General features: G+C 49.7%; 1 protein-coding gene across 8 annotated transcripts in view; it reads left to right on the top strand.

The window, feature by feature from the left end:
• The window catches only part of LOC149347261 (rab11 family-interacting protein 4A-like), a 253,361-nt gene that overhangs the window by 210,175 nt on the left and 21,396 nt on the right, over positions 1–21,790 (top strand). For all 8 annotated transcript variants that reach the window (XM_089586957.1, XM_089586954.1, XM_089586952.1 and 5 more), the window contains one exon: positions 17,447–17,565. In XM_089586957.1, coding sequence (XP_089443083.1) covers positions 17,447–17,565 — 119 coding nt within the window. The remainder of the gene's footprint in view (positions 1–17,446; positions 17,566–21,790) is intronic.

Raw genomic sequence — 21,790 nt, 5'->3', positions numbered from 1 at the left:
CACGTTGTTGTATTTGCATTCGTTTGTCATTCACTTGTCCATTTGTTCGCCTTGAGTTCCGAGATTAATTTGTGGGGAGGGGTATGAGATTCCTAGAGTCCATTTAACAAACGCATCATGGTCTGAAACGTGTTGTGTTTTATCTTAGCATAGCGGGGACATATTAGTGCGTGCGTATGCCGGAGTAGCCGGCGTCTCCGCGCATGCGCAGTGGCCAGAGGCACCTAGTACACCGATATACGTCAACGCTAACACGCCTTCTCTATGCCAAAACTCTGGCATACGGGTTGGGCATCATTGATATGGTGATACCGCAGCACGTCAAGGGCTGATCACTTTCCCAGAGAGCCTTTCCACTTCTCGGAAAAAGATCAGTTTTGCCTAGAGCTCCATTTGACTGCGCAACCAATGGTTTTGTAAGGCATGCGGGTTAGACTGCACTAACCACGCTGCGGCTTCCTTGCGGCGTTGTAAATGCGCGCGGTACTTCGAAAGCCTCAAAGGCTCCTGCGACCAATACTTGAGGTTACACGTCGTTTGGAGAGGGATTCGAACCACGGGCCAATTCGTTGACTAGGCTTGTGAACGCCATGTGACGTGGCGCCGCGGCGATTTGCGGCAAACACGGTTAAGGCGAACCTACTTTATTCTGACGACTATGGCAAACATGGCTTTGGAATAGCAACATGGCTTTGGAATTGAGAATAAAAACTAAGCTTGGTGCCTGGCATCCAAGGTGTGCTTATTGCTGTTTATGGTCCTCAAAGCGCGAACAGGCTGCAGGTGCGAAGCACGTTACATCTGACTGGTGGTGTCCGCTGCCCTGATCTCGATACTTTCAACTGTATGACGGCTTGCTTACGTCAGGTGGCGTCATGGATTCGTCCGTGAGCTGCTCCGTGGTGGGGTATCCTCCCCTCCGGGTACGGGGTCGGATATTTCAACCCAGTGTTGACGATTCCAAGAAAATTTGGTGTGAAGTGACAGTACCGAATCATTTAATAGGCCTCCTCCGAAACCTCGAAGACGCCTCGAAACGAATCTCGGGAGAATGCTTAGCCAATATAGTCACTTCGTGTGCTCTCGGAATAAATCGGAGTGTGAGCAGAGCAGCATGGTGCGGAGGAGGGGTTTCAACTGCACGTGTGCCATAGAAGAGACGCCGTCGCTTTTTCCCGCCGCTGCCGTCCTGCAGGCAACGGAAGGTTGCCCGGGGTAAGTTCTGCGTCATTTCCGCCCACTTCCGGTCCTCGCGTGCCCTTGCGTGCATGGGGACGTGCGTTAGGGGGTGGGTGCACCCAAGCATCGCGTACTGCGTCTCCTTTCTTCGCAGCTGTTGTCTCCCTTCTCGCTTCACGATCAGCTGACACGCGACAGTCACCGCCGTGCTCGTGACTGCGGGATTAGGTGCCTTTTTTCTACCTCTTGGCTCTTTTATTACCGCATTTTATTTTGGGACATTCAGAGAAAATATGGCTGACAGGGCTGGATTTCGGGGTAGTTATTTAGGGAGACTGTAAGGAACAGGGCTGTTTATTACATGCTGGGCCGTCTGCGGGGAGAAATGTCCGGGGGCAGGGGCGCCGGGGTCCCTGCCACATGCGGGGAAAAAACGCGGCCGCCGCCATGATTTCAGTGTTGCTAGAAACGACGGGATTCAATCCTCAGCAGCGGGTGCGATCCCGGCCGCGGCGGTCGAATTTCGATAGAGGCGAAATTCTAGAGGGCCGTGTACTGTGCGATGTCAGTGCACGTTAGAGAACCCCAGGTGGTCGAAATTATCTGGAGCCCTTCACTACGGGGTCCCTCATAGCCTGAGTCGCTTTGGAACGTCAAAACCCCATAAACCAAATCAAACCAATCAATCCTCAGCAGAATGCGGAAAGAAATAATTGAATTTGCAGGTAAGCCATTATTTATTCAAGGCAGTCAGGAAGACTGACTGTTATTTAGGTTTAATTCTTAATTTGACAATTTTTGTACTTTTTATTCTTTTTCATGAAAACATAACTTGGAGGGCGCGGAGAAATCGCCCAGGCTTGCCCACAGTGCATGTGCAGTGGAAATCTTCGTTGGGCCTAGTGAGGTGCGGCAGCGTTTTCATTTTGTAGAAAAGTATTGGTCGCATCTGGAGGGTGGTGATCAGTTTATCATTGCACGTATTTCGTTTTTTATTTAAGTCATCTCGGTCACGTAGTGGACTTTACAGAAGCCAACTTCCGCCAAGGCGACAGGTGCTGTATTGCGCGATTTCGCGTTTTGTATATATTTAAACAAACTTAACGCATCGTCAGCTCTCAGATATGATCCCTCTTGCCTTCTTGCAGGTGCTGACGACTTAAGCTGCTCAACGCGAGTGGCTTTCGGGCGCAATTGACGCAAGATGGACAGGGGTGTTCGATAATATTCTAAATTTTCGAATATTGATTCTAATAACTTCCTATTCGATTCACAAAACTAATAAAATACGGCGCGTCAGAAATTATTCGAAGTGAATCGAATGCCTTCTGAAGTTGTGAATACCTGACAAGAAGCTAGAATCTGGCAAGCCGCAGTACTTCTACGATGACTGTTTCGAAAGCAGGGCCCACTTCGGAGCCGCACAGCATGTGCTGCCACGATTGTCTGTGCGTTCAGCGTCGTGACGCGTATACATAGCATGCTTGCGGTGGCGTTCATAATTCTGATAAATGTGGTCTCCAAGACTGCGTTCTGGCAGGTTCAGCGTACCTTGCCTTCTTGCCTGATATCGGAGGTCGTACCTCGCAATTCTCGTATCTCTTGTCAACTAAGACGTGGCGCTAGTGTCGTCAGTAGCAGAAGGTAATATTACGCTATGCGTGACATGATGGTCGTAGTTCATGCTTGCAATGGCCCTGTTTCGTGCCTCATGGAGACCCTAAGCGGGGGTGTTCATGTACAGGCGGGATATTAGCCTTACAGTCCATGGCCTTGTCGGCATTTACCCCGCCTGAGCCACTGCAATGAGTGATTGTCGAGATCAGTGTTGTGTCTTTCGACAGCTACAGCTTCAGCTGCACGGATCACGTAGGGCCACCGCTTGCGCTTCTGAGGTTCGCACGAATATTCGTTTTGTACGAATATCGCGCAAGCAGCGAATAATCTACGAATATTCGGTTCGATTCGGCGCTCCACTGTTCGATTCGGTTTCGGAGCAGTACTGTTGGCACAGCGCTACAACTCTAAAGATAAAGGTGTAAAAAGCGATTAAGCTGTGTTCTAACGCATTCCCTTTCATAAGGGAGTGCAAAATGGACAAGCAGAACGGGAAGAGAAAAATGCAATGCTCTGAAATGCGGGACTAAATACTATACTGGTGCGGTTATTCGACACTTCGAAGCCGCAACGGCCGTTGCTCGAAAAGGTTAACGAACTCCTTTTATAGCTGTCCTCCTTCGGTTGTTGTTTGTTATTGTTTTGTTTTTTTTCGTTGTTGTTGTTTCAAATAACCCGCTCGCATTTCGTTTGTCCGGGGTACAACACGGCAAGCGCCGGTCCCGACATCTGTGAAGCCCGTACGCCGCCTCGCATTTTAAACCGCGTACAAAACTAAACAAACTGTAAATTTTCGAGCGGAATTGTTTCGCCTTGTGGCGGCGTGATTGTTTCCCTCTCTTTTTACCACCTGCTTCGTCCTGCCTTCAGGATGACTCATGCGGCCAAGTGACGAATAACCCTGCTGAATTCCTCTCGCATGTGGCGGAACAGCTGCTTGTCGAAAGCCGTCCACACGTGTCGGGTTAACCCGCCTTTTGAGCTACTATACCGTGCTTTTCGGCATACAGTCCGCGCTTGGTCGATTTGGCTGCAAAAAAATAAAGTTGATGTTCGAGTGGGAAATTTTTTTAGGGAATTTGACGGGTAAAACTTGGCAAAAAGGCAATTTTTCACGCAGTTTCTGGACGTTTCAAGGTGCTCGAGGGAAAAAGGGCTTGAAGTTGGCTTGACTTGAGATGCTGTAAGCTACAGGTGCGGTTAGCCTTGCGGTTTCTTCCGGCAATTGCTCCACCGTAGGGACACCTACCATAACTAAATCACATAATCCGGCACTGAACGAACAAACACAAATAACAGTCACTCCTCCTATCACCATGTGGAGACGAGGCCCCTGTCCAGTAAGCTCTTTAAAATAAGACGTGAAGCCTCCTTTCTACAGGATTGGATCCCGCGCGGGAAAACAATGTCCTGAAGGAAGCTATGAGAGGGAGTCCTGCCTTCTTGAGAGAACCGAATAACACGCACCTTTCAGCGTTGTAAAGAGTACAGCATATTAAGCAATGGCCTATATCACCGCACACAAAACACGTTGAACATGATAAAGACGACGCCAGGCCCGTCTTGTAGTATTCTGAAAGGGCTTGAAGTGTTCTAGGTCTAATTGTGGGTCTATTCACTGTGTGTACTGTCCGTACCCGCAACAATAGGATCGCGATGGACATTTCATGCTGTACCGGGCGATATAGAAAAAAGAAAATTCTGTGCATCCACGGAAAGCCCCAGATTTCCCATTTTGGAGATATATACGCGCGGGCTGTGGACTGGAATTTGCGGTAGTTTTGTTCGCTCTGACCCACGCGCTTTCTCCAGCTGTCAGTTCTCTTCTTTCTGGCCGCATTGTTGCACTTGCAATCCTCACTTTGACAGTATCAAGGGGTGTCCACCCCCTCGTTTTTTTTGTTTGTTTTCCTCTTGCCGAGATGTCATATGGGACAATAGGCAAAAACCGATCTTCTTTTGAAATGCCCGCAATTACGTCACTAAACGCCGCCCCCAGCCGCGCGCGCCGTAGGTGGCCATCGACCTCTGGCTGCGTTGACGTGTTGTTTAAGTGTCTTAGGGGAATCGCTTAAGGTGGAGGAAATTTGTAATAAGGGAGTAATTGGTCATTAGTCTTAGTTGTGGTCTAGGGTTCGAACCCGGGACCACCGCCTCACCGGAGAGGGCGTGGTTTAAGTACCTTATGTACATGCGTATTAGACTCACGCTATTCCTCAGATTAAAAATAGGGAAATATTTGGTAAGCCTTCTTTTTTTCTCTAAATTAACGCAGTTACTTTTTGCAGACGAGCTCACAGACATTGCATGACAAGCGGGAAAAAAGTAGGTCACCAAATAGCCCTGCAACGTGTTTTATTGACTGTAGTGTTGCTTTCCAAATTAGCGCAGAGTTATTTTGGCAGGAACTGCGATCGTTATTCGGGTCAATGCGGCATATAATAAAGTCGCGAGCAAGAAAAAAAAGTATCCGCACTAACTCGAGGTTTAAGCGCTTTCTGTTTCCATAAACACTTAATGCTATCTGCTATTCAGGCTGCTGGGTTTTTCTTTTTTTTTAAGAATCCGGTTCCATCCTACTGATATCTGAGGACAATAATATGTTATAATCGCATCAGAAGTCGCGCGTCAGTGACCTCCTCCTCCCGCCGTCTTCCTCTGGTGCTCTTCTTTTCCCCGCTTCTTTTCGCTGCAATGCACATAAGATCCCCAGTTGGTCGAAGTTTGTCCGGAGTCCTCCACTACTGCGTCTTTCTCTTTATTCTTTCACTCACTCAGTCATCCTTTCCATCAGTGCACTTTGAAGATCTGCGAATCGAGATTATTCCGGAGCCCTCCACTACGGCGTCCTTCTTTCGCTCACTCATTCCTCCATTCCATCAGTGCACTTCAAAGATCTGTGAGTCGAGATTATTCCGGAGCCCTCCACTACGGCGTCCTTCTTTTTCTTTCACTCACTCATTCCTGCATTCCATCAGTGCACATCAAAGATCTGCGAATGGAGATTATTCAGGAGCCCTCCACTACGGCGTCCTTCTTTTTCTTTCACTCACTCATTCCTCCATTCCATCAGTGCACTTCAAAGATCTGCGAATCAAGATTATTCCGGAGCCCTCCACTATGGCGTCCTTCTCTTTCTTCAACTCACTCACTCTTTTCTCCGTTCCATCAGTGCACTTTAAAGATCTCCGAGTCGAAATTATTCCGGAGCCCTCCACTACGGCACTTCTTTTTTCTTTCACTCCCACCTTCATCCCTTCTCTCACGACGCTGTTGAGGTGCCCAATGAGAAGCCAAGCAGTTACCGCAGCATTTCCTTTCCCCCAAAACCACTATTAATTTCACGTCGCGGTCGAGCAATCCACGTATAGGTGATATATACGCCTTTTTCCTTTCCTCATAACTAATTTGCAACGCTGCGCGAATCGAGCCCCTCTTATCGATTTGGAGAATAGCGTGCAGTAAGTAGCTTTTGCAATCAAACCTGGAAAGTCGAGAAAGAAAACCCTTTTCCCCATCGTAATGACTTCAACGTGCGAACCATTCCGGCGCAAAAGTGGGCCGACTTATACGACACAGCGCTGCCTCCGGTAATGACTTCTCTATGGGCTGCAGCTCTCCTGGAACGCGGGGTGTATTTGAGGGCTCTTGTGTACGCGGCACAAATGACGCATCACTGCATTGCCAGTGAAAACAAAAAAAAAAAGAAAGTTGTGCGAAATGAGGTTCTTTCGTGGTATAACTCGAAGCTCTTGGAACGCATTAGCGAGCGACGGATATATAGCATTTCGCAACGATTCCGAAACTATAGGCGGTTAAACTAAGCCTAACTGCAGAGTATGTGGAGTATGTGAAGGGGGCGAAATCGATGTGGCACGCGCGTGAGTAACGATCCTTGCGGGAATTTTACTTTCTCTTCTCACGCGGTTTCATTCGTTCTCTTGGCGACAGCCCGAGGCGCATTTATTAATTTGCTTATCTTTATTTTGCTAGCGCTAGATCTCTTATAGTCGGCGAGAGGATATGGGAGTGAGTGATACATAATGGACGAGTGTCACGAGCCTGGCTTTGCTTTCCAAGATATGTGGCACGAATCGATAGTGTACAGGGCCTTGATTGATTCGCGGAATAAGCCCCCGTCTCTAGATATAAACGCCCGAATGGGTATTGAGCGTATCGAACGTTTTTTTTTTTTTTTGAACCTATGGAAGGGTAGTGTATACTCGTTCTTATCGCGTGTGCCATGCTGTAGGCAAGTATACTACTCCCGGGCCGAACACGCAACCTGTGTTGCTGGCAGCGCAACTTATACGAATTCCGCGCCTTAGCCAACGTGCCGTACCGTTTTTTTTTTTTTTTTCAGGGTCTAATAGCGGTGGCTCAGTGGTTGTGGTGCTCCGCTGCTGACCCGAAAGACGCGGGTTCGATCCCGGCCGCGGCGGTTGAATTTATTTGGAGGAGGAGAAATTCTAGAGGCGCGTGTATTGTGCGATTGTCAGTGCACGTTCCCCAGGTGGTCGAAATTTCCGGAGCCCTCCACTACGGCGTCTCTCATAGCCTTAGTCGCTTTGGGACGTTAAAGCACATAAACCAACCAACCAACCAACCAACCAACCAACCAACCCGATATGCTTCAGTTCGTGGCAGAGAAACTGTTACGCAAAGAATATAATGAAGACTAGGGCCTTGAATGGAGTTCAGTTCTGGACCCTGGTATATATGGAGTTCAGTCCTGGGCCCCGGTATAGCGGCCTTCGCCCGTTCCACCAGTTATAGCTGCTTGTCGGTTCATGAGCTGCTGTAGTCGGATACAACTCAAGAAAGAAGCGGCTTTACCTCGTCAAAGTACCCCCTTCCGGCCAATGGCATCCGCCGATCATCATGATCCTGCTAGCATGACAATGCAGGGAAGGGACTGTGTCCTTTCACCTGCCACTCCCTGCATTGTCATGGTAGCAGGATCATGAGAGTCAGCCGACGCCTTTGGCTTCAAGGGGGCTTTTGACGAGGTAAAACCGCTTCTTTCTTGAGTTGTATCTGACTACTGAGTCAGAGCCAGTAGCCTGGTAGGGGAGGGGGGGGGGGGGGGGGGCTCCTTTGAGGGCATCTGCCGCTTCGTTCCTGAGTTGTATCCGACTACATACCTGTGTCGAATTACGTACGAAGTTATGGCTGGGCCGCGCGTGAAGTTGCAAAGGCTGCTGGCGTTCTATAGACTGTACGGGAACCATCCGTGGCCAGCATTGAGTCGAACCCATAAAGTTTTGAGTGTGGCGTTGCTGCCGAGTACAGGGTCGCTGAATCAAATCCGCAGGCCACGGCGGCACCATTTCGGTAAAGTCTGAGTTCAAAGGTGGCCGTGTGCTGATCTCAGCTGTGTTCGAATTTAACCCGGGGCCCTTCACTGTGTGGCGCACGTCACAGTTCGCACGCACATTCGACACGCACACACGTTGATCCCCGCATACCACACCACTGCGTCCATGCGACCTCTTCGACTTGGCAATCGACTTCGCGTTGGCTTATCGCATACACTCTATACGGTACTGTCCCGCGGTGTACCACTTAATCCGAGCTGCGTCCTCTTTCCCACCCGCTTTACTGGGTTGGCCGAAGATTGCGATCGGCGTTATCTCGCTCGCTCGCTTGCCTGCATACCTTGCGCACACGGTGTTGCGTGCATAATCCGAGCGGCGGAAAATACAGAAAAAAAAAGAAACTAAAATAACCCAACGTCCCGAGCGGTGCGTGTGCGGAGCGTTGCCGTGTTTGCGTTCCAGCACGCACCCGGCCACGACGTGATTCAGTGTATACCTCTCTGCTGACCCGCATTTTATCTTCCTTTTTGTACATTTTTTTACCGCCCTCACACGGCCTCTACTTCCTTCTATCGCAGTAGCCGGAATGCCTCTGTGTGCGTGCCCTTGCGAGCGGATCTGGCACGCTGTGTTATCTGCATATCTGCGCGACGTTGCAGTGATGGGGAGGCCCGCTTATCGAGTTTGCGTGCGTGTGTGTTGAGCACTGTGTCGTCTGGCGGTCGTGTCATTCACGAGGAGGGGGCGGGGCGGCGTTAGAACAATGGACGCCCGTGACCCGCGCAATGTATAATACGAGGAAGGCGCGCTGCGTGGAGATAGCTGCGTGTGCAAATAAGATACAGAAGGGTTGAAGGGGAGGGAAGGCAAGGGGGATTCGAGTCGACTGGAGTGTGGGGCGCCTTAGTTATCAAGATGGCTTCGCCACTTTAGAAACAGCGGTGTAATTTTCTACCGCACCTGGGTCAACCGGGGGTTCTTTTGCGTGGGCTGTCCTAAAACACCGGTGTCCCACGTTGCGGTAATGTGGGATTCGTTTTTAAAGAGAGCAGAATGTAGCCTCGCCGCGGTGGCTCAGTGGTTACGGCGCTCGGCTGCTGACCCGAAAGACGAGGCCGCGGCGGCCGAATTTCGATCGAGGCGAAATTCCAGAGGCCCGTGTGCTGTGCGATGTCAGTGCACGTTAAAGACCCCCAGGAGGTCGAAATTTCCGGAGCCCTTCACTACGGCGTCCCTCGTAGCCTGAGTCGCTTGGGGACGTTAAAGCACCATGAACCATGAGCCAAACCAGAGAGCAGAATGTTTGCTTTTGTGTGAAGAAGTTTTCTCCTCTCCACCCACAGTATTTGCTTGTAGCAGCAGTAATCGTAGCACTGGTGGTAGTGTGGTGGTGGCTGCAGATGTAGTATACTTGTATACTTACAGTAGTTATGCTCGAAGTATTGTGACAAAAAAAAAGTGAGATCTTTTTGTTGCTGCGTGCCTTGTGGTCGGTGCCTAGGTTGCGGCCAGAACAGTGTAGGTGGCTACGCTTGCAGCGGATATAGGCAAAAAATTTTTGAGGTGTAATATAAAAAAGCACAATGAATGTATAAAATGCAAGATGCCCATGGAGGAGTGCATTTCACGACGTCGTGCGAAATGCACAGCGCAAGAGTGTGCCGCAGTTCAACTCGAGGCGTGATCGGCTGCGGCGACAGCATAGTGCTCTCGTGCTGTGGCCAGCGAGACTGATCTGTATGCACCGCCGCGGGTTCCAACCTCAGTCGCTGCATTATTTCTTTTATTTCTTCAGGTCATTCAAAGTCTCGTTTATTTCTCTGGCAATTTCCCGCATCACCTGGCTAACTCCAGAGGCTTCACCGCACACCGGCATTTTCCAGGTTAGGAGGTCAGTAAGTGATGCTTTCGCGCTAGAAATCAAACAAATATGTAGGCTCACAGGACTGCAGCTTTCTGGTCTCGAATAGAGCCATGGTCTCGTCCGGCCAACGCATAAACTGAAGCCGCGCCCCGCGGGAGGATCGTATAAACCGGCCACAAATGGCAAAAGACCAGGCCAAGCACGGCCCCGGCTGAATTCAGGTTGGCAAAAAACTCACGAAAAGGGGGAGAAAAAAAAGGAAACCCATGGGCGCATATCGCACTCAACTTCATTCAGTCACCAAACCTTCACTGAAAGTTTTCGAGCTGTTCGGCAGGTTACGTTAAGAATCTGGCTGACCTCTGCATAGAAGGAAAAAAAAAGCGATAAAAACCACGCGCGCTGTGACTGGGCTCCATAATCGTGGGATGGTCGTTTGCCGTCGTGTGCGGACGGCGGCGGTGCTGTGGTGGCCGCTTTACGACGGCGTTAAAATCCACCGTCCTCAGGAGAGGAAGCAAGGGGGGGGGGGGGGGGGGATACGGTGTGTGTATGCACTCCGAGCCCCCTTCTCTCCTGAAAGGGCGTCGTTCATCTCTCGGTCTTCCTTGATGGCTACAGAGCGACGTGAGCGGTACTATGGGCGCTATGGCCACGCGAACGAGTGCCTTGGATATAACAAAAGCGACGAGGAAAATGTGAACGACGCCATATACATACCCGCCCCGCAGCGTGACATATATATACATATATATATATATATATATATATATATATATATATATATATATATATATATATATATTGTTACGGGAAAGAATATATATAATATTGTTTGCTAGAGGCAAAATGCGAAATTGAGAAACGCTTCATTGAGGTAAACATTTATTCCGAGTCGACGTTTCGGACAGAGCCTGTCCTTTTTCAAGTTTTGAAAAGGAGTCTTGAAAAAGGACAGGCTGTCCGAAATGTCAACTCGCAATAAATGTTTACCTAAATGAAGCGTTTCTCAATTTCGCATTTTACCTCTAGCAACCATATATATATGATGGGAGATGGGAAAAATATATTTTCGCCCATTTTATTTTTAATTTGTGGTGCTGTTTGGTTTGGTTTTTGGGGGGTTTAACGTCCCAAAGCGACTCAGGCTATGAGGGACGCCGTAGTGAAGGGCTCCGGAAATTTAGAACCCCAGGGGGTCGAAATTATCCGGAGCCCTCCACAACGGCGTCTCTCATAGCCTGAGTTGCTTTGGGACGTTAAACCCCATAAACCAAACCAACCAGCACCACAATTTAAAAAAAAAGTACATTCCTCCGTGCACCTTGGTTTCGGTGGCTGTTGACTTTCTTCATATATGCATATATACAAAATGGGCGCTCCACATCCATTTATACGCGCGCCCATCTCTCGGACGCGTCGGGGTCGACCGGCAGCGGCTCGACGTCGTTGGGGTGAGACGAGTGCTTCGTTCTGAGCAGAACAAGGTCGCCAGGCCGGTTGCCCCGTGACGTTGAGAGAGAGGCCGGTGCGGTTTCCGTGCGTCCGTGTTGTGTGCGTGCGCGTTTATAAATAGCGCCTCTGCAGACCGATAAACCTCTTTGCAAACGTGGTTGAATGGGGCGCTGCAAATCGCTTAGCTATGAAGCGGTTGTGTTCTTTATTGCCCGTAGCTGATCGTCGTACGAGGCGCTTCCTTGGCCGTATTTTGTTGCTCAGTTCGTTGTAGAAGGGCTTCGCTATAGCGAGGTTTAAACCGTGTCGCCGTTGGTGACGCCGTCGTTGCCGGGGGGTTCGTCGCCGCCAGAGGAGGAATTATTCGCGCCTGTCGAGGTCCCGGAAAACTGGTTAGAAATATTAAATATAGAAAGCTCGGGGACACTTAAATTCACTTAGAACGACGCGATAGCCTATAAAGGGTCCCTACGGCCGCTAGGGGGTCCCCTGGAGCAACCTTTCGCGGACATCGACACGCTTTTTGTCATCAAATCCTGCTTTACTACGCACCATCGTCCATATTAACTGGTGACACTAGTTAGTGACCCAAATTAACTGTTTCTCTGATTTAATTCGCCTACTGTGCGGTGTAAGGTGCTCGCACGAGACTTCTATTTATCCCAATGAATGAACGTTCCTCAGTGGTGGCTAGACCACCGTTTTTATTTTCGCAGCGCCGCGGTGACTCAGTGGTTACGGCGTTCGGCTGCTGGCCCGAAAGACGCGGGATCGATCTTGGCCGCGGCGGTCGAATTTCGATGGAGGCGAAATTCTAGAGGCCCGTGTGCTGTGCGGTGTCAGTGCACGTTGAAGAACCCCAGGTGGTCGAAATTTCCGGCGCCCTTCACTACGGCGTCCCTCATAGCCCGAGTCGCTTTGGGACGCTAAACCCTTGAAAACCGTGCTAACTATATATACGTCATAAATCATCGTGGGAGGGAACAGCGCGAACAAGACGACAGACGAAGCAAGAGGACACAAAGACGAGCGCAGACTCGAAACTGTTCAGTTTCAGTTTCGAGTCAGCGCTCGTCTTTGTGTCCTCTTGCTTCGTCTGTCTTCTTGTTCGCGCTGTTCCGTCCCACGATGTATTATTACAAACTCGCCCAGCTATCCATCCTTCTTCAATATACGTCATAAGACGTCATTGGATGTTTCTGAAGGCACGGATACCCGTTGCACACAGCATTGGTGAAAGGTCATAAAGAAAGAGCGGTTGGACGTACGGCCACGGCATTTGTATATATCACTTTCGTGGAAACGCCGGGGCCTGAGAAATACATTTTCATTAGCGCTGACATAGCAAACTTTCTGCTCGGGTCCGAGGAGGATATGAACCACGCACACACGGGGAAAGCTGTCGGCGCTTCGTTTTCGCCGAAGTGGCCCGATCGATCGGTTGATGTCGGCAAGTCGATGCGTGGTCACGCGCGGCGCACTCGCCAGCCGTGACTTCGTTGGCACTGAGCCGCGTACTACGTTCTCCGCGATGGTCCGGTCGCCTCCAGTCGTGCGCAGCGCAAGTTGTTCCGCAGCTGCTGCAGCGCACTGTATGATGGCCGAGGCTGTGTCCGTCTAAAGAAAGGCTTGCGGCCGCTCCCATCTGATCGGCGGCTGCGCGGGCACGCGCTGTCGGTCGTGCGCGGCCGAAACTGGAGCAGAGGGCAGGGAGGTGTGTATTGCCCCCTCTCCGCGGAGTGGCTATGCGGTGGTTGTCACTCTTGGAGTGTGGCGAAAACCTCTCGTTAGCTGTGCTATTGACGAAAACGACTGACTTCCTTGTCTAAGGTCCTCGTCTAAGGTTTGTGCCCACTTCTTTTATATCATGCAAAGCGAACTTGTCCGACAGCGCGCTCTTCTAAACTCCACTTTTCAAAGAGAGAGGTTGCTTAGATCCCGCCTCATATAACAATAGTCCTCACGAGTCCAGAAATTTTAGGCTATCTTGAATATGGACACTTCTTAATATTTTATCAATGCCGCTTATGATCAGGTAATTCCCACTTCTTATTACAAGTGTCTTAACATTCTTTAGCTCTTTCCATGCCATTTTCCGGCGCTGTTTGCACTTACCTGCAATTGCTGCTATAAACGCCTGCGATCATCATTATCGCCAGCAATTGTGCTGTCATCGATGTAATGATATTAATACGTTACAGCTGAGGTTGCGAACATGTTTAGAATCAATGTCTTCACAAGGAGCCTCATTTTGTTGGGTGTTAGTCAGATCCTCAGGCTCGAGACTCTGCTTCTAAGCGTTACGTTTGGGCACTTAATGCGTCTGTGGTAAGCAATAGCAGGATTCAACTTGAAAAAAAGAATACAGTTGGAACACTGTGCTGTGGTCCGCGGCGTCCTGTATTATTCCGCTGGCCAATCGCAGCAGTAAACAAAATCAGCTTTTTAATGTTTGACTATATCAAACAATCCTCGTATCAAAATCCTAGAGGTCATAATTTTATTTCTCTGACAAGCTTCTTGTCTAAGTAACAAGAAACGTTCAAGCAGCGGACTACTTTTCCGTCGTGGAGGAATTCTGTGCGCGGAGGCTGAATGATCCGACTATACCTATATGTCATCGGGGGAGGGCATCGATGATGCTCTTTCTCAGCTTCTTGAGAGTGGAGCTTCGGGCCGTCGTAAGAGTCCCGATGCGAGGCTCAGAAGAATACCCTGTGGCCTGGTTTTGACTTTTGACCTAGCCTGTGTGCACAGTGGGCTTCCTGTGCTGTACTAGAGGCGGCAGCTGGGGTCCATAGAGAGAGCTTCTTTTTTTTCTTCTTCTTCTGTTGCAACGAGGTGGCGCAGACAAGGTGTGCGGTTTAAAGTGTACGCGCTTTAAAGCAGAGGACACAGTCGCCTCTCGGATATTTCAATAGCTTAGGTATGAATGTGCTGTTCCGTTCGACACTGGCCTGCATTCTAACTGCGAGCCTGATGGCCTACATGTCTGGTCGCCCTCGGTCGAGCACAAATGAAATGCGATGTGCTGCACTTGGCTTCCCCGCTTTCACGTTCGCTACAGTAAAGTTCGAGCGCTGTTGGCTGCCGTTGGCAACGTCATATGCCGACGCTGCTAGGGGAAGCCAGAGGAGAGGGTGTACAGCACCCATACCAGAATGACCGTACATGCCGGTTCCGAAGCCCGGAAAAGGAGAGTTGGGGTGCGGGGGGTAACAAGGGAAAAACAACAAATGCGTGTTAGCTACGGATATACGCGCTTGTGATTAACTCCTTTATGGCTTCCCGTGTGGCGTTAATATCGTTGAAGTTGAAAGGTTATTTTAGAATTCAAAACGAGTTACAAGAATATATACAGCGAGAGGTCCGATGGTACAAGACCATGGGTGGGATCTGCCGTGTGAAATTTCAATACACAACTGATCAATAAAATGCGAAACAGAAGCTAAAATGATCAACCTCCACAATTCGTATCGCGAAGCAGCACAGACGGCAAATAACGAGGCTCATAGTGTAAAGTGCAAAACCGACAGATTTAAATACAGGAAATAAAATACAGTAGTAGAACAACATATTTAAAGTTGCCGTGATGCATAGTTTAAATAACACTAGTGTAATGAGAATCACATATTAAGAGCAAAAAATTTTAACTTGAATTTAAACAAAGAAGCTTGATATCCAGATTTAAAGAATTCCAAAATGATGATACAAAATTGAAGGCATCGTAAGCTTGTGTGTCTTTTTCATTTTTCTCGTCTCTGTCTGTGTGGTATCACGGTCGGCAGTTGCGTGAATTGTCGTTTCGTTGTCGCTGCGATGGAACACAAGCATAGCTGACACTTCCTGGCTAACTTCTTTTTTATTCGCTCGTTAACGTCAGGCCTACCTGCTGCTGTTTGCGCGCGAGCTGTGGGCACTGCCCTTGAAAAAACTCCTCTGCTGTATCGTGCACGAAAAACATGGCCGCGACCCCCGTGTTGTTGTGCGACAAGTAATGTAGTCCAGCGATGGCACGTCGTAGCACCGATCGCACGGGGCCCATAATAATGGCCTCCGTGCCGGCGGCGGCCGCATCAGCGCGCTCAGCCGAAACCGATCGACTGAATCGTGTTGAGCCTGTGTATGCATGTGTGTGTGTTAGTGAACGAATTCTACTGCGGACGCTGTTGGGAACTTGCGGAGCGTGAACAGAAAAGGGGGGGGGGGGGGGGGGGGGGGCGCTGTGCGCCAGGCCACTGTTTGTCCGTCCGTCGCGCGTCGCTTGTGGCTCCGAGACCCGTGGCAGCCGTGCAACCTTGGTCACCGTGCGTGATCAGGTTCAGCGAGCAGCGACGCCTGCGGATTGGCCGAGCTAGCCAGCCACCCGCAGTGGACTCCGAAATGGGCGGCGGTGGAGCGCGCTGGAGGTCATCCGGACATCGAAGGGCGGGCGGCTGCTGGCTGCCCAGCGATGCGCAGTTTCCGACTGGCTGTTATGTGGAACTTTGTGCTGCTTAAAACTGTACGTAAAAAATTTAATTGGCGTTCACGGAATGTGTCGCGAGTCACGGCGTCGGCTGAAAGTATGCGGACGCTATGGAAAAAATAATGTCACAAAACAGTGTGTTCGGAACTTAACATGACCTGTTAAGGTGACCAGTGGGTCGTGTGACCTTGCGATATAATGACGTCATTTCTTGCGGATGATGAAGACAAGATCTGAGGCGGGCGAACGCTCAATGTCGCTTGTGACAGGCACTGATATTTGTGGTGGACGTTTTTCGGCAACTGGTTGTGCGAATATTTCTAGGTAAACATGTCCGTGAAAGCAACCTTCACGACCGGCGTTTTACTCTTTGGCCGGCGACCGTTGCGTGCACAGTTAATGTATCGACCGACGTTGGAGGCCGCGTGACGCCTTTAATCGACGTCAGAGTTGTCAGCCGCTAGACTGTATGGCATTCCGTTTCGGCGATTCTTTCCCAGTCGTTGGCAGTGAAACGGCGCAGTCAGCTGGGTGCGTAATCCGTGAATTCCCCAAGACACCTTCTTTCCTCTTCCACTGCCGATGGCTCGCAGATCGCATGGCTCGTGTTCCGGACTGGGCTTTAGAATGTCTGTTTTTCTAGTCCTTCGTTGATACCCGCGTTCTTGTCATCTCCGCGCCTGTATTGGCATAGTACTTTCACCTACCATTACTCGCTCGTTCGCTCTGTCCACTGCTCTACTGGAATACCCGCACTGGTCTTGAATTCCAGTTCCCTAGCGGCTTGACCCGGAGTTGTATACACCCTCCTGGGGAGAAGATTCTGACGCAAGTGTGAACACTCACTCAGTACACGCGGCGAGCGCGCAGGACAAGCGGCATACCGTAACGCATATACGTTCTTAGCGTCACAATCTTCTTCCTCAATGGGCCTGGGGTCGTTCCTAAAGGGTGTACTATGGGGGAAAAAATTCGCCTTGACGTGTGACAAGCGGTTTTGGCTAATAGGTGCCATGTTTGTTAACGATCACTAGCACGCATCACAGCACGCGAGTCCGACTTTCACCTCGACAAGTGGGCCCCGCCGCGGTGGCTCAGTGGTTACGGCGCTCGGCTGCTGACCCGAAAGACGCGGGTTCGATCCCGGCCGCGGCGGCCGAATTTCGATGGAGGCGAAATTCCAGAGGCCCGTGTGCTGTGCGATGTCAGTGCACGTTAAAGAACCCCAGGCGGTCGGAATTTCCGGAGCCCTCCACTACGGCGTCCCTCATAGCCTGAGTCGCTTCGGGACGTTGAACCCCAATAAACAAAACCAAACCAAACCAAACCTCGACAAGTGGGGTCTGCAGCTATCAGCTTCGGTTTCCCATGACGCGTCCCGGAGATTTTTGTCCCCAACACTACACCGATGTGTGCTCCTGAAAGAGCTGTGTAGTATATCGTAGTTAAATGCTTTTGTGCGTTAATGTGCGTTGTGTGTAGCGTGGTCGTGCCGTGTTAACCCCGTGTATGTGCTTTTTCTTCTTGTTCCCGTTCACCCCTTAGGCCGGCGGCGTGGTGGGCGTGGACGAGGCCTACATGAGTTCGGCCCAGCGGCCCGACAGCCCCACGGACAGCGCCCTGCCGCCCAGCGACCGGTGCTCGCCTGTCAACCACAAGGGCGGGTGAGTGTCTCTGTCTCTTTTTTACTGCGCTTACGCATTTGCCGCCGGACACGGCGGGGACACTCTTACAGGCAATTTGTCTTCCTCCGGGGCGAAGTGGTGACCAGAGCTGCGATATTGTCGTGCTCTGTGGGTCGAATTCGGTGGTTATAGCAACACTGTCGCGATGCTACTCGTATAGCATCCGGACGAACTGCTCAGCTCTGGGAAAGGCATGAGTGTAGCAGAGAAACCCTTTTTACCTTTTTATTGGTTCCCTCAGAAAATATGAAAAAAAAAAAAAACGAGAGGAAGCCCGGACCAGAAACGCTTTGCCAGGCTTAATGTCAATTCAAGTTAAATGAAAAGGAGGCAAATGGTAAAAAACAAAGATTAAAGGAAAAAGCAGAGCACCAAAAAACAAACTATTTAAGAAAAGGAAACCAAACGCACAACACCGAAAGTTTCAAGGCGCCACTAATTTCAAAGTGGTGTGATGAGAGCTTTAGTGGTGACAGTGCAATGGCTGTATACGGCGCCCTTCGCAACCATGCGCATGGCTATACCTTTTTTAGCACGTATACCGAACATTAAATTTGTCAGTGTGCATGCAGTTAACGGTTACACCCTGTCTGTGTTTGGAAAGCACGGTTGTAATTTTTTCTTTTCCTGTAGACACGCGATCGACCAAACTTCGTCTCTCCAAGTTGGGGAAGTGCAATCAAACTCAGTTCTTGAGAACCAAGTGAGGCTTCCCATTCATATGTTGCTCGTGCCTGTATTGGTGATTTTCGCGACCCAGAGGGGGCGCCTCAAGTGGTCTAACGTGGCTGCATTACGGAGGACTGCTCGCAGGATTGCTTTAATACTTAACGATAAACTCTCGCTTGTTTGTCGACGGTGAGAACTTCGGGTGACCCCAGTCTTGTATTGAAGTTGGATAAGAAGAAACGGGAGCAATAAATCGCTGGCTGGCGTTTTAAGGACAGGGTTAAATGGAGAGACATGGTTGAGGCTTTTACCCTGAAGTGGGTGTAGTCAGGCTGATGATGATGATGTTTGAAAACAGCCGGCGAGAATGCGGAGCGGTACACGGTCGACACATGCTTTGAAGAGCATTTAAAATGAGTGGCATTGACGGTGAAGTTTCTTCTGCAGCGGGTGATTGACAAACCAGAATGTGAGGTAATTAAGACCGAGCAATTGCCAGTTTGGCAGGCTGCTTCGCAGAAAACTAGTTATACTTCATCTTGCAAGTAGTCTGGAGCACTGTTATTAGCCTACCTCTCATGTAATGTTCATTGCGGACCTTTGAGGAATTAATAAATGAATAATTAAAAATATTACGTTTATCTGTGCCAGTCGGGATGGCGCGCGCTGCTTAAATGTGTTCCTTCCCGCCCGTATTTGTCGACTGGTGGCTCCATCTGTAGGGATGAAGGAGTAACAGTTGCCAACTGTTTTATTTTCGCCATTTAGTTTAAGTGGTGCAGTTCGCCATCCTTGAGTGTCAAGTGATAAAGGCGCGCCCTTTCTAATCTTCTCGTGCTTATAAATTTCATTAATCATGCGTTGCTTCAAATATGAATGTTGGTTTATAATATGAATAATTTATTTCTAAATGCTGCCTTACAGCAAAGAAAAAAAACTGCGTTCGCATGGACGAAACAAGCGTCGCAACGTGAACAGCGCTTGAGAAACTCCTCCGGAGACGGAATCGGGCGGTCCTCCGAAAGGCGCCCTTACGGCATGTTTAGCCATGTTAGCAAAGCTTGAACACTTTGGTCTTACTTGTCCCAGTCGAAAAACTAATGCGTGCTCAAAACCGAATACATGTTGAGCACTTCTCGAGGTGAAACACGCGCTTCGAGGGATGGTTTCTCGTTCCATGGGCCTCTCTAGGGATGTTAACCGTGCTTACTGCTTCTGCTTATTAGAAAAAAAAAAAAATGGAGGATTGCTACGGACGGCTGTCTTGTTTTCGTGGCGATGCGAGATTCGGTATGCCCGAATGCAGAGTGCGTTCGTCATTATTAAATAAAAGAAAGCGTCAGGTAACACCTGCACAGCTGAGATGGCCTCAGATTGGGAGGTCGACTGTCTTTCTTACGCAGTCATCATGTCTCTTGCATTGTCTCCCCGCGTATTAATTGGAGAGCATAATTTGTCTCATTAGCACAGGAGGATGTCAGAACGCCGCGGTGTTCAGTCTCGCAACACATGTAAGCGAACATGTGTAGTCATGAACGACGAAACAGAACGTACTATGACCTATGAAATTCGTGACTCGTACTTGTCATTCTGCAACGTATCATGGACTCGGCACTTAACAATTAACGTGGTGTAATGAGTTTGCACAAAGTATGCGTGGTCATGACGTGTAGTCAGTCATGATTCGTAATCATTATGCTACGTAGCATGACTCAGCTCGCATTCTTACACGTAAGCAGTCTTCAGTGTCTGTGCCGAATTTTTCTTTCAACTTCACGCCGCCACTTGCAATTTGTAGATACCGCGAGTAAGCCGCTCCATGAAAGAGCTTCGCTCAGAGGATGCTTCGCTCAGCCAGACTGGGCTTTACCTTCAGAATTCGCTGCGCGTGCTTTCTCTTTCCCCCTCCCCCTCCGCCCCACCATCCCTGCCCACAAAGACGCAGAACGTGAGCTGCATGTCTTTCTCTCGTCCTGTAGTCTGCGCTGTTCATTGGCAGCGTCGCTCCGAGCGCGGAGAAATCTGCGCGTTCATTCGGGGGCCTTTGTTTCGCCTTCCTGTTTAGTCTGATTTATCGTTTCTGTTTCAATCCGTTGCTCGGCAGAGATGCCAATGCGGACAGACACAACAGTGGAAAGAGAAATACTATCAGCGCACAGCTCGCGATAGCACTACGGGGCATGCTTGACAGTGATCGATTTAAGCTGTGAAACTTGGTCTGCAACGCATTAAGGCGAAAGCCTTTAATGCCTCATCGTTGTCGACAGAAGGTTGTCAGCAGAGGTGTCTCGCTTTTCGGTTGGTCGAAATGGTTATGACGTCAGGGTGCGCGGATTCGCAGTGGAGCAGACGACGACTAACAAAATAGTTGTCGTCCACTCCGACAGGAGGCGTAAGGCGTCCGTGGGTGACCGCTTTACATACCTCATTACAGCGAACAGAGCCGAACTCATCGAAGCAGTGTGAGCGTCGTGCTAAAGAAGCAGTCAAAGTCGGCAGTCAAATTGTGTAGTCGTAATGTGTAGTCAAAAAAGCACTTAGACTAGTACAGCGCAGACAGTCTCGCAGTCAATGCCAAACAGCGCGCCAGGAAAGGCTTTCGCCTTGCAGCACTTTAGAGAGCCAAAGTGCCCCCGGAATTTTTTCTGGGCTTTGTTTACCTTTCTGGATCATTACGTGAGCCTCTGTAAATATCCCTTAAGCGTCTTCATAATTGTGCAATGGGGAGACCAGACGCGTCAGCCGTGGCGCCTTTTGGCTAAGTTTGCTTTGCGCCTAAAGGTCGGATCGTTATAAGTGCGTCGAAAAACGTGGTTAGGAAAAACGTGGAAAAAACAGACCCGCGAAGGTAGTCTTGACTGGCCGCGGACCGACGAGCGCCGTTTTGTGCCTCCGTCGATAGCCGAATCTGTAGTCAACATTTTCGGCACGGGAGAAACAAGTCAGATGCACGAAGTGGTCCACTATAGCACCAAGCGTGCTTAGCACAGTGTGGTCACTCTCTACATTTTAGTCGTTCTATGGCTACTGCGTTCTGCGGAGGCAGGGCACGAGGTCGCGGGTTCGATTTCTGGCCCCTAAGGCAGCGAGAGAAAATCAGGAACGAGACCGACCAGTGAGATCGAAACGCGCCGAAAATAAACTGGTGGTCTACTTTTTTATGAGTACAGTCGTCAGAAATAGGAGAGGGAACGAACGTTTCTCACAAGACTGGGAATTCTCTGGTTATTTCTTCACTGAATTTGAAAATGACTTTTGGACGTTATACGGCAAAAGGGAAACTAGTTGGAAAACAAAAAAAATCTGCTTATCACACACTGTTGTGGAGTGATGAATAAAAGGATGCTCAGGCTTTGTTTCCTCTAATATTGTTCACGACTGTATACCCCATGTCCCTGCAGCTGTGGTTTTGGCGCTTGAAAACTCTCTGCTCGTCAGGAGACAGGGAGAGAAGACGTGTCTGCAGTAAAGCGGGAGTTTTCTTGGGCGTTCTCTAATCGCAGATTCTATTTTCTTTTTCGGTTGTTTTTTTTTT

The sequence above is a fragment of the Amblyomma mixtum genome, chromosome 4 (genome assembly GCF_055824585.1).
Source record: "Amblyomma mixtum isolate Tamu chromosome 4, ASM5582458v1, whole genome shotgun sequence".
Taxonomy (NCBI): Eukaryota; Metazoa; Arthropoda; class Arachnida; order Ixodida; family Ixodidae; genus Amblyomma; species Amblyomma mixtum.
Note: the sequence above shows the minus strand (reverse complement) of the source record. Positions and strands in the feature narration are given on the sequence as shown.